Source organism: Homalodisca vitripennis, chromosome 2, assembly GCF_021130785.1.
Source record: "Homalodisca vitripennis isolate AUS2020 chromosome 2, UT_GWSS_2.1, whole genome shotgun sequence".
Classification (NCBI taxonomy): domain Eukaryota; kingdom Metazoa; phylum Arthropoda; class Insecta; order Hemiptera; family Cicadellidae; genus Homalodisca; species Homalodisca vitripennis.
In genome coordinates this window covers 101,052,303-101,070,286 of record NC_060208.1, presented here as the reverse complement: position 1 = coordinate 101,070,286, position 17,984 = coordinate 101,052,303, and the positions used below count along the sequence as shown (strand labels likewise).

Sequence of the window (17,984 nt, the reverse complement as noted above, 5' to 3'; positions counted from 1 at the left end):
GTTGTTTTTTTTTAAATCTGTTCCTGAGAGTAATACCTACAATCTCTAGTATGGGTTTAAGAAAATTATATAAAATAAAATTACAGTAAATTTTTAAATTTCGAAATATTTTTTTCCCCAAAATAACTGGTAAAAACTATTTTTTTAAATATTTTAATGACATTATTTTTACAAATCCATGCTAAAGATTGTAGATCTTGTCAAACTGAACAAAATTTAAAAAATTTCATCCTTCTATCTAGTATAGAACTTGAGATATTTATGTTCCCATGCGAAAAAAGTAAACTTTTGAAAAACGACCGAAAACCAAAACACGGTGCTTTTAGTGATTGACAAAGACCTACTTACATTAAAATTCTCCAGGTCCATAAGTGACTCCTTCATTTTTTTTCTTTGCTTCTTCTTCATGGATTTTCTTCAACTTTAAGTAGTGTCTTCGTCTTTTTAACCTCTCACACTTAGCCTTTTCTATTCTTTGGCAACGACGTCGGTCACGGATCTTGGCGATTCTTGTGGTGTTTGCGCCCAGCTTCAACGATGCTCTCACAAGACCTGCTATGGTGGCAACGTTCCCAAATTGTATTCACTGATAGCATTATAAACTGCAGTTTCTACTAAACGTTTGGAAGTATTCTTGGCTTTGTCGCATCTGCGCCAAATGTGGCTGTGCAAACTTTCGTTGCTATTTTGAGTTTCCCCTCTCAAACACTTTTTTAGAAGTTCCCTCTCTGTTAGTCTCTTATATACTGGTACAATATGTTTTAGAACTGTGTTGTTTATGGGTGTTTTTACATTTTGACTATGATCACCTGGAGGTAAGTTATTGGCCTTAGCTCGGATGTACAATCACCAACTGTGTTCACCCTCGGGACATTTAAAATGCTTTGGATTCTGGTTGGTAGAAATTCAGTGGTACAGTGTACCCAGAATGGATTTTTTCATGGATATGACCTCTTTGTGGACATTTTCCAAAATAGCATTGTGATAATATTTAGTTAGTTTACAAATCGCTTTTTCGGTCAAACATCCAAACCCTCTACCTCCAAGAGTAACTTTATGCACTTTACTAGCATCTTTCACTAACTTCCGTAATGCTGTTCCCAGCCTTTTGGAGACATGGTTAACACATTCCTCCTTTTCTATTACCACATCTTTACCATAGACATCCATCTCCATCAGGTGGCTGAATACTTTCGAGTCACCGTCAGAGACAACAGTTGTGTACTGAAAGTTATAGTCCAGTGAGCGCCTCCACAGTGTATCAGCTGCAGCGACTTCCATTGCTGGTGACGATCCAGTGTAGTTTATGTCACATTCTGCTTGATGCCCTTCATACAAAAAAAAAAAACTCTGGGCTCGTTTCACCCAACCGTTCTTTGGTGAGCGCACAATTATGACAATACTTAGAAAGCACACAACAGTCAATCACTAAACCAGTATCGATATGGATGACAGTCCCAACACCATAATTACTCGTGAACCCACGTTTGTGCCACGAACCATCATAACTTACAGCTAAGTCAATTACAGAATTGTCTGTAACTGTATTGTCATGTTCTTTACAGTAGTCTCTCACACATTTTCTTGCCTTAGCCAAATACTCAGTGCCGTTCATTAGGGATAACTTATGGAGTTCGGCCGACGTTTTATGAAATAGCCCTTTACTCATACAAACCATATTCATGATAAGAGAAAATTCTTCTATTGCAGAATAACTCTTGCTCATATTCAAAAAAGATCTAACTACTCTCCTATTTACATCATATGAGTCATCCTCTGCAATCTTTTTTGAGCTTGACACACACGCTACGTCTTTCTTACATTTTGTACATTCCACACATAAAGAGGTACTAAAGCCTAAATTCCTTTTTATATTTAAAACTAGTTCACATTCAAAGCACTCATTGCATGCAAGCTGCTCAACTAAAGTGTTCAAACTATTTACATCAACTAGCAAGTACTCCGCAGCTGTGTCTGCTGGTAGGCCTAGGCTTACTTCTCGATCTATTTCAGTTTCCGACAAATTTAGGTTATCTTTTCTGTAGTTTGTATACTTATCTTTTGCCTGAGAAGTACTTGGCTGTTCAACTACAGGATTCACAGCCTGAGTTTGATTTGACGTGGAATGTGTAGGTTCACTAGGCCTAGTTAGGTTTGGAGCTAGGCCTATGTTCTTCCATCGCTTGTTTGCTGCCAACACAGCCTTAGATTTTTTAGATCGGGTTTTTGTGCTAAGTTCTTTTATCACAGCTTGCTTCACAGGAGGCATAGTCAACAGTTATTGCAAAAACTAGTAAACTAAAAAAATCTAACCTCTAAAGCACTTTATCAAATGTACTACATTATACACTACAGGAACAAAACAAATTCATTGGTGAAATTCAACAGATCAAATTGTAAGTCATACAGCTTCACTAAACCGGCTAATTCACTCAGTAATAACTACAAATGTACACATAATGAAGAAAACTTTGAATTCCATGGTAACAACAACAAAGACTGGAGCTAGTTATTGTACTGTACCAAAGTAAACAAAACAGTGAGTCAGCTGTTCAGAAAACATTTCTGCTATAGAATAATACCCTCCCCCCCTTCCCTGGAACTGGTTTCTCAGTCAGCTGATGGGTTCTAGCTTTGGAAGTAAATCCATAATACTATATGCCATATTAGTGGCTAGATTTAGTTTAGAATAAGTAATCAATCTACAAAAGCAAACTATGTCAAGATTGTGTAATGCTGCAAAAATCACTAAAATAAAGTGCAACTTCAAAGTATTTTTTTTATGAGAAAGAAAATCTTATAAGGTTGGTTTTAACTGTTTTATGTTCAAAATTTAATATATAATTTTAAAAAAATAAAAAATTGTAAAAATTCATATTTTGGCCATTTCTGACGTGAACTCCCCCCTTAAGCAAGAGATTATTCATCACAAAACATTTTTATTAAAACTGTTTAGCACCATAGCCCTTCCCGCACGGCTGTCAGAATTACTGTAGGTGGCAGGTAGGGTGCTCCTGAATCTGTTGCGGGATTACTAGTCAAAGGGTTAAAACAGTGCAGGTTCATATCTCATCAGTTGTGTTCTCTATTATGACAACTCTCTCCCTTATCCTTTTTGATAAAATCAGAGACAATGGGGTTCATGGGGATAGATAGAAGGCTAAAATGGAAATCTTCTTTGAAAAAATAAATGTTTTTAACATATAATCCCTTGAGAACAAAAGAGCTGTATATGCCTTCTTCAAACTTACCACTTTATATGTTTAAGTTGTAATGAAATGCTGCAGACAAAAAATGACAATTTTGTAAAGTTTCTGTAAAAAGCAACTTTCCTAGTATTCAACAAACAAGCTTTTTCTATACAAAGCTTAGTGACATCCATTATATTATTAGTTCAGTCAGCTCTTACCAGTTGGTGATTTCAAAATTACAAGATTAATGTACAAAATGTTTTGTATATTTCTTCTACCTTAACTTTTCTTGAGCTTTCATTGTCACAATGGCCTACAAATATACAGTCATAGAATGAGCACGTAGTATCAATACAACTAACAGAAACTCAACAATCTTACGTTTCCTTAAGATAACCTAAACATAGTCTTGCTATAAATTAATTTAATAAAATTAAAACACTTTTCCATTCAATGCAAGCAATAATCTTTCTTAAATTAATGGGTAGATAACTACTGACAAATATCAATGGATTTACGTACAATAATTTTTTGCAGGTGCTTTGCTCGTAACAAAATTCTTACAATGATAGATGAGGAGGGATACCTGAAGTACAATAAATCTGGCCTTGTCGAAGGTGGCTATGACATTGATTCTCCTCCTAGCTGTTATTTCCAGGTAATTTTTTTATTGCTGAGTAAAAGTGTATGTCATAATTTTAGTAAAAAGATAGGTCAGTACTAGTCCAAAGCAACTGGAACCCAGGTGTACCAAATACCAATACCGACTGGTCCTTTTAGTACCAATTAATGTACTGTACTGATCACTCCAAAGTACTGAGTTGATGTAAGTGGCCGAGCTCCGGGACTCATTGGCTGGCTGCACAAGTTTATTTATTGTACTGATTAAGCTAGTTACTAAATGGTAAGTTAAATTTGGTAAACATCAGCATGTGTGAAAATGTTATACAATCCTAATAATATTATAAATGCAAAAGTACCTTTATTTGTTTTGTTTTCGTGTGTAAACTACTCAACCGATTGTACTGAAGTTTTACAAGGCCATTATTACAGTTCCTGGGATGAATATAGGCCTATTCTTATTTTGAAATTCCCTCCATGCTATGCACTGGTATTTAAAGCAGGGAAAAATCCAATCTTGGTTGTTAAAGTTGTGTAATGTTAATTGAATGAGCCTGTCAAATGTAATCAACTGTTCTGTATAAACATTGTTTATTATTTTCAATTTGATAACATTTATAGTGTGTAAATTGTCAAAAGAGTAACCTTAATTTATCAAGCCAATTTAGATTTAATTGATAAGGTAAGTACTAATCTACCTTTAAAATATTCTAAAATATAAGGTCGGAATTTAACTCCAAACACTCCCTTTGAAGTACTCTACAAGAATTATGCTAGATGAATTTTTACTGGACTGTTCTTTTAACTAAAGAACCATCTCCATCTCTAAATGTTCTAAAATATTTAAAAAATACTTTTACTACAAATTTAAAGACTGATATAAAATCCATCTAAGTTCTCTTTTGACAGAGTAGGCTTCTCTGATCTGTGATATATATTTTCTTGATCAAGAAACAAATCAAAATAAACTATGAAACGAAACACTTTTTTTTGAGGGAGAGGCAGGGAAAATGCAATTACGCATGCAATTGGCCAGCCTGTAGTGTGGGACTCCCCTAAAAATGGGTTTACCCACTAAAAAACCTCCTCTACTCTTTAGGATTGTAACCTGGAATTGTTTATCACGTTACGTCAGGCTAGGCCTAAATCTGGCTTAAGCCCGTGGGGCTCGCTCCTTATCCAGCCGCTCGGTCAAGAGATCTGGGCTACTTCGCGGTCCAGATCGAGTTTTTTTTTTCCAGCAGGATGCCCTAGACGAACTGTGACAAACAATCCCAGTTCCCCTCATCCTCCATAATCATTTCGCAGACTGTGTCCACCGAAAAAACACAGAGTTTTCTTGTGGCCTCCTGGCGGGGTCTTTCCCAACTCGGACAGCGGAAGAAGGTGTTTTCCACGTCATCGGGAACGCCCGGGCAATAGATGCAATCCGATGAACCGGTCTTGCCCATCCGGTTCAGGTACGACTTGAAATAGCCGTGACCTGTCAGGAACTGCGTGAGGTAAACCTCGTCATGCCGCCTTTCGACCCATGGTTGAACCTGCTCGATGAGTCAGAGGTTAAAACAAACTTCAGAATTTTAGAACTTGCTGTGGAAAGCCATTTCCTGTTCTACTTTTAACATCTTTTGTCTGTGATGGATCTCTACAACAAGGCCAAAATATATCAAGATTTTTATTGTGTTGGCAATTTTGCTACATTTGAAAACTGGAAAACTTAAATGATATTAATAATGTGGAACTTTATTTTCTTTGTATAATATAAGGTTAAAGGTAGCAAGATATTTTCAGACATTTGAATCATAAATATGAATATTATAATATGAAACAAAAAATAGTGTTACTGTTTGGAGATCTGCAATCATATTTCTTCATCAGGTGGATAACTCAACTAACTCATAACTACACACTATGCTGAAGTGAGCAAAACATGCGAAACCATTGTGTGTAAATAGAAGTAAGACATCACAACAAACATATTGAGTGTCAACTCCATACATAATATCTGTAAAACATACACTTAGTAAACCTAATACTTATTCATTATTGATTACTTGACTGAAGAACATAAGTCACACACAATATAACTGCTCGCTACAACCAACCATAGATAACTGACCAGTGGCCAATAATAAATGTCAATGCAGATTAAATCGTTTTTTCTACAAAAATTGAATTTGTAGCCAGTTGTTTCCAAACTTGCTAGAATAACACTATTTCTATTACATCCAACAAGATTTATTTTATGTATATTTATCCCACTAACTAGTTGTACTGGGAGTTTGTACTGGTGTATAAGTTGATATAACAATTAACAAAATTTTTGTTTTTGTTTTCTCTGCTTTTTTTTGTTTTTATAAATTGAGGAATATGAAAGAAGCAGAGAGTGTGGAACAGAGAAGATGGGAAAAAAGTTAAAATGGAGGGACTAGTATCTACATGGTTAACCCATTGAGGTAGTAGTTATTTAAGCCTCTGTAGGTCTGGTGGCAGCAATTAATTTTAGTGCAATCAAAGAGTTTGTTGTACAGTAATAACATTTTTTTGTTTAAGGTAGAGCAATGAATTTTGAAATATTATGTCAAATTAATTTTCCTTTAGGTTAATATATAAAATTTTAATTTAGAAAACATTTTTTATGTATAACAAATTCTTAACAAAACAATATAAATCTAAATTAAATTTAAGTAAACAATATTTAAGTAGTATTTGGTTTTTTTAATAGTTAATCATGTTTTTTATACAGAGAAAAATGGTAACTACATATCTAAACATTTTAACTTTAGAATAAGTAATTTACCAAAGTATAAAATGCCTTGACAATTTTCACATGTTCTTCACAATCACTCTTTGAAATGTTATACTTGTTACAGTTGTCAGAAACGCACAAGTTTTCACAACGCGTCATTATACATAATGAAAACAAACTGTCAGACAATACAGTGTACAGCTAATCATAAGTGAAGCAGACATTACAAATCAACAAATATCGGGCTAGCTTGACTCATGAAAATGAAATAATTTGGTTAGGTGTTGCATAAAAAACTTGGCAGCACCCCAATAATATCTAGGGAAGCACGGCTCACTAGTGAACAGTTAAATGTCTAATGCAGACGACAACGAGCTTGTGACTCAGCATTTGGTTCTGGTTGAGTGGTATGTAACCAGTGCTTGTTATTCCAATGGGTTGAGGCATAGTATTTTACGTCTTGAGTGAGAGAGTACAGGTTCAAATCGTGTCTGAAACCAGACTACTTAAGAGTATGGTCTCTCCTTCTGGTGGTGCTGGAAACTTTAAAAATACAATACTTTTCTTTGTTTGCAGTCTGTTTTTGACGATGGAAGGATTGTGAAGGAAATAGGATTTTTCCGGTGATTGTATTGTATCACTGACCGATGGCAAATGTCCGGAAAATTCCTGTTTCCTTCACGATACATTTTCTGTAATTCTCAAATATTGATGTTTCACTGAGAATTAACCAATAATATTTTGTTATCTGCTATCGCAGGAGATCTTCCGGGCTCCTAAGAGTGACTTTGATGTCATCTACAGCAATCCCACCCTGATGAAAGGTTGTGACCAGCTACAATCAGACTTTGTGTTTGTCGAGTGTTATAACTTTGCTGGAATCAGCATCTACCAGAATTTCCATGCCAGTGTTCAGCGCAATCAATCTGTTAGAAAGTTCAAGGTAATTCTTAAACTGATGAATTACTAATGTAAGTTCTCTTATTTATTTTTAATGATAATTATAATGAACTAGATTTAAAGATTCTATATTGCCATAAGGACAAATTATCTTGTGTTTGTTTTTCATCAGTTAACCAAACATTTACGCATCTGTTACAGAACGATGTGGAGCTCAGCGTGGCAGTGATAGGACTAGACTCTATGTCCCGGCTGAACTTTATGCGCCAGTTGCCACTCTCATACCGATACATCACCGATGTGATGGAAGGCGTTGTACTGCTGGGGTTCAACAAGGTGGGAGAGAACACATTCCCCAATTTAGTGCCGATGTTGACAGGTAGAGCGAGTGCCTGGGGAGCCTACTATCACTACGAGGTGAGTTTCTGACCTCAAGTCAATTTAGATTGATGCCTTGATTATGGAGCCCATCCTAAATAATGTTTTTGTGTGACAACCTTTCGTTAAAACCTTACTTTTGAGTTTAAGATTAACCCTCTTCCAATCATAATAACTATGTTCTATCGGTATTATTGGAACCTATTAATTTGTAAAAGAATTACATGGTAAAATTACCGTCATATTACAATATTTGGTTCCAAGTGGTGTTTTGTACAAGACCAAGGAGGGGGCAGGACATATGTTTACTGCTGCTGAGGTGTTGGTGCAGTTGCAAAATTAAGGCCACCGGCACTTTAGTCTTTCTCATCACTCAGTAATTACCATGCTGTCACTATATTACAATCAGAGTATCTATGGTATTTTTGAAGTCTAAGTTTTGCATACAAAAAGAAAATACTAAGAGTAGTCAAGTTGTGCAGTAATTTCCTTCACCATTGTCAATCTTGGTGAGCAGTATGGTTAAAATGTTGTGATATTAACCTGGATTAACACAGTCGAAGAAGCTTTATTGTGGTTCAGGTCAAATGGCTTTTTATTAAATGAATTAAAAACCCAAAATATTTTATTCGCCTTAAGACGAACTCCTCAATATGATATACTAAATGATTTCTCTTCTTGTGTAAAATTTCTAGGTATTTTTATTGATAAAAATTTAACATGGAATCCTCATGTTGAATATATTTCCAAGAGATTATCCTGTGTAATTTTTTTACTAAGACGAATAATGAAATATGTGCCTGAAAGCTTTGTAAAATGTGCTTACTATGCATTTTTTCAATCTATAATAAGGTACGGTTTAGTAATGTGGGGTAATAGCACTAAAATCAATGAAATTCTTATCTTACAAAAAAAGGCAGTTAGGGTAATAGCACAAGCACAACCACTGGACCATTGCAAACCACTTTTCATAAAACTAGAATTGCAAACTGTTATTGACCTATATATATTTGACTCAGTATTATACATATGAAATATATTCATTCTCAAACTTTTAGCAGAGATCTACATAGCCATAATACCAGAAATAAAAATAATATTGTAATGCAACATTGTAAGCTAAGCAAAACCCAACAAAGTCATATTTTAATTTCCCAAAAGATTTACAACAAATTAATAGGTCTAGTTAATAAGTATTCTGTAAATATTTTTAAAACTAAGCTATATAACTGGTTAATACAGAACCCATTTTATGAACTTTCAGAGTTTTTTAGTATTAATGATATATATTTCTAGATTGTCCAATTGTATATTCCAATTTGTTAATCTATACAAGGAACCACCAGAGAGTGCAGTTGGCGGCGACCAATAGAATGGACTGGCCTTCGCGACGTTGCCACACAACTGCCGCTGCCGCCCGGCACGGCTGGCGCATTGTGGCTGATAAACCGCTGCGCTGTCACAACTAACACTGATACTGAACATTTAAAACTTATCAGTATAATTGAAAAACAATATTGCGTTGGCAGTTTGCTATATTATATTTAAATTACTTGTATAGTTTATTGAACAAACATCATCACACTCCATTTTGTCCAAATAAGGAATTACAATAACAAGTATATTACAATTTAATGACACTACACAGAAAATAATCAGTACACTTATAATAGCTACCAATAAACAACACTTAAAAACACGAAAACGTTCATCAACAGTAAAATTCAGCACAAAATAATATACGCGTATTGGAATTGAAGAGAATGCAGTATTTTCAACCGCCACTGATTAAGCGACAATAGGCACTGACTGACGGTCAGAGACCGGAAGGAGGAAGGGGCTGTTTCTTGGAAACAGTATGACTCATCCGTCTGGTATTACCACCACTGCTGGCTGGTACAGCTTTTGTTTACAGGTATTTCACCCGTTTCCTCCACATTTTCACTCGTCTGACATCATCTATTATGTACTGTGTTCAAATTCAATTGGATGTTATAGAAAACCGTTACTTTAGAATTTTATAAGAAAGTGCATTCATATTATAAAAATACTTGTGCTGTATGATTTTTCAACTATGGCCAGTTTAAATATTTAAATCACCCACGTGTGAAAACAATTTTACATAACACAGATTCAAGACTATTAATAGCCAGGTAGGAAAAATGCTTTCAAATGGTTATAAATTTATGAGACCGAAGTGCGTAACAAAACCGTTGCGGCAACCATTCCCACCGTTATGTACTGAACAAGTATATTTATGGAAAAGAACATATATTTCAGATGTATTTGATAACTTTCTTACCAAATTGAAAATCCATTTAACATAACATGATTATACTATGCAAACATGTAATGCCTTATTATATATCAGTGATAATAGCATTATCTAACTTTTAAATACGGGAAATTAACGTTTTTGCGGTATTTTTATGTTTTCTTTTTAATTTATATTTCGGCTAAAGATTTTAATCCTGCGATCTTCGTATATGAGTAATATAATACAATAATTTATTTCAATCCATTTAACTCAACATGGAAATAAGCTACAGAGATGTACTTTTTTTTAAATGACCGTAAAATCACATTTTGTAATACGTAGTTAATTAATTCAAGACAGCTCTAACATTTCTTTCGAGCGTAACAGTTAAGTATTTTAAGAACACTGGACTCGCGCGGCTTGTGGTTACAGCGGGGAACAAGTTTGGCAACGTCGCTCAGTTCTCGTTGGCCGCTCCAAGGTTACGGGCAAAATAGGCTCCTCCCTCAACTGCACTCTCTTGTGGTTTTTTGTATAGTGGGTTAAAGCTTTCATCTGTATACTGGAATTATGTTTTATTTAACATCAAATCTAAAATATATGTACAGTATTTTTATATATTAGAGTAATATCTCTTTTGACTATGCCACTTAGGTGTATTTATGACTTTGTCAATGCATTTTGTAAAATGACAATAAACATTATTCTATTATTCTATTAATTGATTGTTCAGTATTTATCTTTTTTTTTAATTATTTAAACAACATCACCATTTCAACAAGAAAGTTTCAATTTTATCTACATGCATAACAAGTGACCAAAGAAACTAATTAGTAGACTAAAACAAAAACAATAGAATATGCAACCAGTAAAATCTCATATAATATCTTCATGTTTGTTTGAATGACATGTAGCCTATTTTAATTCCTTAAATAAATATGTTCAGACATTGCATATACTGAATATAAACTAACATTATTTTAATAAATATTTTAGCACTAGTGTCTGAAGCAACCTTAAAAATTATCATCTATAACAATTAATTTCCATTTTGATATTTTATAATGGGTTAACATAAGATGAGCAACCTTGCAACATCCTTGCATGTTAGGGTACAATGAAAAATTATATAATTTAATGTAATCCTAGATTAGGTCAATAACAATGAAATATATTTCCAGAACTGGCCATTTGTCTGGAAGCAGTTTGCTGATGAAGGTGCTGCCACAATGTATTCAGAGGATCTGCCTCAGTTCAACATGTTTGACTATCTCTCCACTGGTCTGCAGCACCAGCCGACTGTACATTATATGCGCACGTTCTGGCTGGCTGTGGAGAAATCATTGTTATATCGTATGTCCTCTACCTTCTGCCTCGGCGCCAGACCGAAGCATGTCATCTACTTCCACTATCTCCTCTCATTCCTGCGGGTTTATCGAAATTCTCCCGCCTTCCTTTTCTCTCTGTTCAACGAAGCTAGCCACGATTATGTGAATACCGTTGGGGTGAGCAAAGTTATAATAGTAATAATTAATTCTTTATTGTTATTTGCCACAGAATCATAAATTTTCATCATGTTTCTGTGTTTCTGAAAACTGTACTATATTTCTATGAATTATAAGCAATGTTACTGCAATATCAACTACAAATTTGCAGAGCCCCCTCATTCCATACCAATAAGCCTGTGTTTAAAACAATATTACTTATGTAAATATATTTCATAGTTGCTATTGATCATATATGTATAAAATCAATTTTGGGATCATATAACAAAAATTCAGTTTGTTTTGAAAAGTATATTGAGCGGCATTTGTTAATGTTGCTAACACAGATGTGCCAACATTGAAATCAAAACATATCTTAATTTTTTCCTAGTACAGTTAACCATGTCATTACGAAGTTTTGGATTATCAAATTAGAATTTAAATCAAAAGTATTATTATTGCCATTTTTTTAAATATCCAATAGAAAACCGGTTGGTTTGTTATGTGGAAAAAGTGGTTTTCTTAACTATTTTTCTCCACCTTTCCATATCTTTAGCCTTAGATGGAAACTATCAGAAAAAAATCAGTCATTGGAAACTTCTATTTAAAGGGCGTCACTGATTGCATGAGGAGTTAGAAATCCAAATGACAGTAAAACAGCCTGAGGGTGGTAGTTGAATTCAGTATATCAGTGTAGATTATATTAAAAACCTGTGAACTTTTTATTATGGCATTTAAAAGAATGTAGACAGAATCATTTTTATACTATCTATCATGACTGATTATATTTTGATTATATAACTGAACATTTACAAGTAGGAACATCTATTCATGACATCATGTGACCATAAACTAAGGCTCCCATTGCTGATCAAAGACATGCATGTTATAACCCTCAGCTGGGAATATCTTGTAAATTCACCAACAAGTTTGAACTAACAATTTTCTTCAAAACCTTGTTAGTTTTGGAATAGAGTCTAGAAAGCCTAGGTGTAGGATGGTCTGGTCTTGCAGTGGACTCACATTTTGCATTACATTATTTCTGAACTTAATGTTAAAAATTGATATGGCATTGTTAAGAGAAAGAATTTCTATAAGTCATATAATACTATTTCGGACATTACACTGGAAAGTTTTGTTTCATCAAGAAGTTTTGAATATACCGAATCTTTTATCAAAATCTAAGGAACTGAATCTCTACCACGTGCTTACTTTCCTTTCTTACTTGTTTAACTAATCTATGCAAATTTACTCTATGATCACTTAAATACATACTAAATCAGTCACCGTACTTCATTGTTCTATCTTGTTTATGGTCTGCCAGAACAAGGTTCACTGTCCACTAGTGTGGCCATTTGAAACCTATCCCTACGCAATACAAAAATGTAACTAGCACTTAATATAATGTTTAATATTCAATCAATTAACACAGTCTCAATCACAAGCTCTGAAGTTGCTTGCAAGTTTATTCACAACTAAATAAAGTAATAATACTTTTAAACAAATCCCTTAGAAAAAAGAATGAAAAGCTCAACATCAACGATATAAATCTTGATGTGGACTAAAATATTTTTAGAATTAGTTTTGCCTGGTAACCAACAAATTTAACACCATTTAACGATGTTTTATATCATTTTCATTACAATAGTTAGCAAAAAACTCATTTTTGAAATAAAATGTTAAAAATTATTATATATACCGTAAAAGCTTTTTTTTGTAATATGTCAGACTTGAAAACCATTCTGAGTAGACATAAATAATTTTATGAAAAAGTGAAATTAGAAAAATATGTTTAGTAACTAATCAATTTAAGTTAATATAAGTTGTTTATTTTATTTATTGTTTATTGACATTCTTTTGTACATTATCATAGAGATAAGAACAAGGGTCATAGAAATACATGTTAAAATTCAGTGGTTAGGCATTGTCAGTCCATTGATCAAATTCATCAAGTTGGTAGAAAGGATGTTCTTGTAGCCAGCACTTCAGGAGTTGTCCAAACTGCAGCCTGCTGGTCCTCTGAAAGGGCATTCCATAACTTGGCTCCAGCATAGGTCGGTTTCCTTTCTGTGGCTGTCAATCTGTGTACAGGGAGCTGGTAGCTGGAGGCATGTCTGGTGTTGTAGCTGTGAATTTGGGCACCGGTTCTTGCTGCTTCGGGTTACTTGAGGTGGAGAAAATAGACTGCTTCCAGGATGTAAAGATTCACTACAGTGAGTATTTTTAACTCTGCAAAGACTTGACGACAGGATTCTTTAGGCTGGAGACCCTTTAGAACCCTGATTGCTCTTTTTTGGTGGACAAGGAGCCGCTGCAAGTTGCTTGTTGTTGTGTCCCCCATGCCGCAATCCCATACCGGAGGTTAGATTCATAGAGGGCGTAGTAAGCTATCTTTGCTGTTGCTGTGTCACTAATATATAGATATTTAAGTTTAAAATATCACATAAATTACTAATGTTATAAAATACAAGTTTCGTAAAAAAGATGCCCTATTTATAAATGTTGCCTGAGACATAGACATAGACATTTTCTTTATTTGCAGTTTCGTCAAGAAATACAATGGCGTCAAACATTTTAAAAATGAAAAGAAGAAGAGAATGGACAGTTTTCAGTTCTTCCATTGCAGGAACTCTTCCAGCGTATAAAAAGGTTTGTCGATCACCCATGCTGTCAGAGCAGTCTTCAGTCTTGTTCCTGTTAGGGTCCTGAGCTCATTTGGCAGGAGGTTGTGGAGTTTTCTTCCTATATACGCTGGTGTCTTCTCGTACAGTGTGAGGTGATGGCGAGGCATTGTGTAGTGTGTGGCATATCTGGTGTTGTAGCTGTGGATATTTGAGCCTTGTGGGAGGGTTCCTGCATCAACATACAACACTACTTCTTTTATATAAAGGGAGATGACAGTCATTATTTTTAATGTCGCAAAAACTTCTTTGCATGAGCCTGTAGAATTTATACCGGCCAGTATTCTCACTGCTCTTTTCTGCAATACTAAGATACGTTTTGTGTTTGTTGCTGTTGATGCTCCCCAAACAGCCAGCCCATATTTCAGGTGTGACTGAAAGAGCGCATAATAGGCGATCATAGCAGTCTCTAGACTACCTGATTGTCTGATGCGTTTTAGAACATATATACAGGAGCTGAGTTTAGCTGTTAAGGCATCTACATGCCGAGACCAAGTGATTTGGTTGTCTATAATTACTCCAAGAAATGCAGAGTATTCTTCCAAAGACATACCAGGCACAGTTTGAACCAAGACCCCTCTTCTCTCGAAACCCAGCTGCTTGGTTTTGGAAACATTCACAGCAAGATCGTTCTCATGGCAGTATTGGTAAGCCATTTCCAGAGCAATATACAACTGTACAGAGCGAGTTCATCTGGTGAGTGTTCAGCAAGTAACAGCGTCGTGTCATCCGCATACATTACAGCTTCACAGTGTTCTCCCAAGTACCACCGCGGCATATCGTTTGTAAGCAGTATGAACAACACTGGCCCCAGTACCGAGCCCTGCGGCACACCCCTTTTTATGGGAAGAGGGTTTGATCTTATAGCCTGTGAGAGCCCTCTATTTATTTCTGTCAGCTCTACCACCTGACTGCGGCTCTCCAGATAACTTCTGAACCACTTCATAGCAGTACCCCCGACACCCAAACTTCCAAGCTTGCCAAGGATCAGACTGTGGCCCAGGCAGTCAAAAGCCTTACTAAAGTCCAACATAATGCCTGTAACCAACTTTCCTGATTCTAAGTTTTCAACAATGAATTCAGCTAGAGCAATGATGGCTGATGTTGTAGAGCGGCCTTTAAGAAATCCATGCTGTTTACCTGTCAAGAGGTGGTTAGTCTCACAGTGATTCATGAGTCTTCTGAGAACCACTTTCTCCATTACCTTGGAGAATGTTGGGAGCAAGGAGATAGGCCTGTAGTTACTGGCTTCAAGTGCACTTCCTTTCTTTAGCTTAGGGTAGACCTTAGCTTGCTTAAGTGCTGAGGGGAAAAGTCCTTGTGTCAGGGACATATTTACAACATGTGTCAGGGGTGGTATTAATTCAGTACTGGAGTGTTTAACAGTTTCGCTGGTATATCATCAATACCAGAGGATGTGTTAGGTTTTAATGTGTTTATAATATCACTGATTTCTTTCTCATTTATGAGAGGTAAATGTAGAAAATCATGATTGGTTTCTGCTATTGTAAGAATTTCCCTGTCACAGGTAGGGTTGTTTCTAATTGTCTGGTGCAATGTTAGTAAAAAACAGATTTAGATGGTCAGATATTTCTCTAATATTTTCTGTCGTTTTGCCATTAATGCTAAGTTGAAATTGTTTGCTTGTAGGTGCTTGTATTTTACGTTGTCCGTTTCTTACTTGCCAGATAGCCTTTGACTTATTGCCTGATTGTTCAATATAGTTTGTGGACGCTTGCTGTTTAAGAAATCTGAGTCTGAGGTCATATTCTTTTTTAATTTGATGTGCTTCAGTTTTATAGTGGTGCTGCCCTGTAGTTTCATAGTGGTGCTGCCCTGTAGTTTCATAGTTTGTAAGACAGTTTAGGTAATCTTTTTTAAGTCTGGAAGCTTCCTCATCCGCAAAGATACAGTCTTTTTTCCCTTTCCGAATTCAGATTTTTTTTGGGCAGGCATAGTCCATTGATGTATTGATGGTATTAATTAGAAAGGTGTATGCTTCGTTGGTTGTTTGAGCTCCATAGATATTTTCCCAATTTTCATTATGTAGCAATGCCTTCAGTGTATTTAAGTTTTTTCATTCATGATTCTGGTCATTTTGCTGAGGATAGTAGGCTTGGGTATTTTGATGTTAATTGTGCTCATTTGTGCAGTATGGTCTGAGATGCCTGTCATGACGATTGTTGTAGTCATGTCAGTTGCAGAGAGATTCGAGCATACACAGTCTATCGATGTTTGACTAGTAGGAGTAATTCTAGTTGGGGGAGGTTCATTCTCGTGATATTATGAGAGTTTAGCATCTCACTTAGCATTCTAGTATCTCGGTCCTGTATCATGCTGTTTACATTTATGTCTCCCAGTATGACTGTAGGGTACTTCTCTGCTTCCACCTCATCCAGTATCAATGAGTGTTTCCAGTCCTGTTTCCGAGTTTTCGCTGGGTGATCTGTAGACACCAATGATGTTGAGATGTTGTTTACCTAGGGTAGTTCTTATTACAGCTGCCTCAAAGTAAGCTCTTTACAACATTGTGAGATGTCACAGGAATTTGTTGTGTCAGTCATCGTATTATCAACAAATATTGCCACACCTCCCTTCCTATGTTCGATTCTGCTAAAGTGGGCTGCAAGAGAGTATCCAGGGATTCCTGTATTTTCCAATTGTTCAGTTTGAAGGCCATGATCAGACAGGATGAGGATATGTGGATGTATTTCATCTAGTAGGTGAGATACTCTGTTTATCTTACTTCCCAGGCTATTATTAAAATACTCTCTCACGTTGTGGTGTCAATTTATTATTATATCTTAAGATAAATAAAGAGAAAAGGTGGTTGAGAAAATAAATAAATTCTTGTTTACAATCTGTATTACAAACTTTTAATGAACTATAATTATTAATTTCTTTTACAATTCTTTTATTAACAATTCTCAGGGTTCTTTTAAAAAATATAATGAATGCTCTATTAAATACAATTGTTCTGCTCTTATCTAGGGGTAGGTTCTTTCACCTGACAAAGACAATTTAAAAGCAAAGACAGCCATATATTAAATTATTTATCATGACAGTTATTGTTTGGAAGATTAAAATATTGAAATAAAGAAATTGATATTAATTGTAAGTAAAAAAAATATTATGACAGAAAATTGATATTAAAGTATTTTATGAGCTTTAAAGGAAATTTAGTACAATTTTAAGTTCATTTAATTGGGTTTGGACAATGATCTTTGAAAGAAAGGTTTATATTGGAATATAGCCTAAATTAAATCTCTGACCAGTTTTCTCCTTTATTGAGCGATTGGATAGCTGGGTTGTGATGAAGGGTATCCTTGACGAATGTCTAGAAGACGGGCTCCATCCTGGTGGGTAGTTTGGTGAAATGATGAGAGTGAAGATCTGGATGTTCTATGTGCTGAAGTTCTTGAAGTTCTATTTGAAATACTTCTCTTGATGCTGGATGTCAGTTCTGGCAGATGAAGCGACGAATATGAGAGTGAAAAAAATACCAAGTATAATACACTGCTTGGTGTCAATTATGATAAGTTCAATGTTCTCACTCAACTAATTCCCTTTGTCAAGTATAAAAGGAATATTCTCAAAGCTCAGGTGAGTGTACTGTGTAATTTGATATTTTACTGGTTAAATTGAAGGTTTTTATGATAAATTTAAAAAAAATGTAGTAGTCAGTAAACGGAGGTCTGTCTTGTCTCAAGACCTCGAGGAGAC

General features: G+C 35.1%; 1 protein-coding gene across 3 annotated transcripts in view; it reads left to right on the top strand.

Annotated features, from left to right (window-relative positions):
* The window catches only part of LOC124354454, a 116,390-nt gene that overhangs the window by 92,875 nt on the left and 5,531 nt on the right, over positions 1–17,984 (top strand). For all 3 annotated transcript variants that reach the window (XM_046804909.1, XM_046804910.1, XM_046804911.1), the window contains 4 exons: positions 3,729–3,849; positions 7,322–7,504; positions 7,663–7,878; positions 11,278–11,601. In XM_046804909.1, coding sequence (XP_046660865.1) covers positions 3,729–3,849; positions 7,322–7,504; positions 7,663–7,878; positions 11,278–11,601 — 844 coding nt within the window. The remainder of the gene's footprint in view (positions 1–3,728; positions 3,850–7,321; positions 7,505–7,662; positions 7,879–11,277; positions 11,602–17,984) is intronic.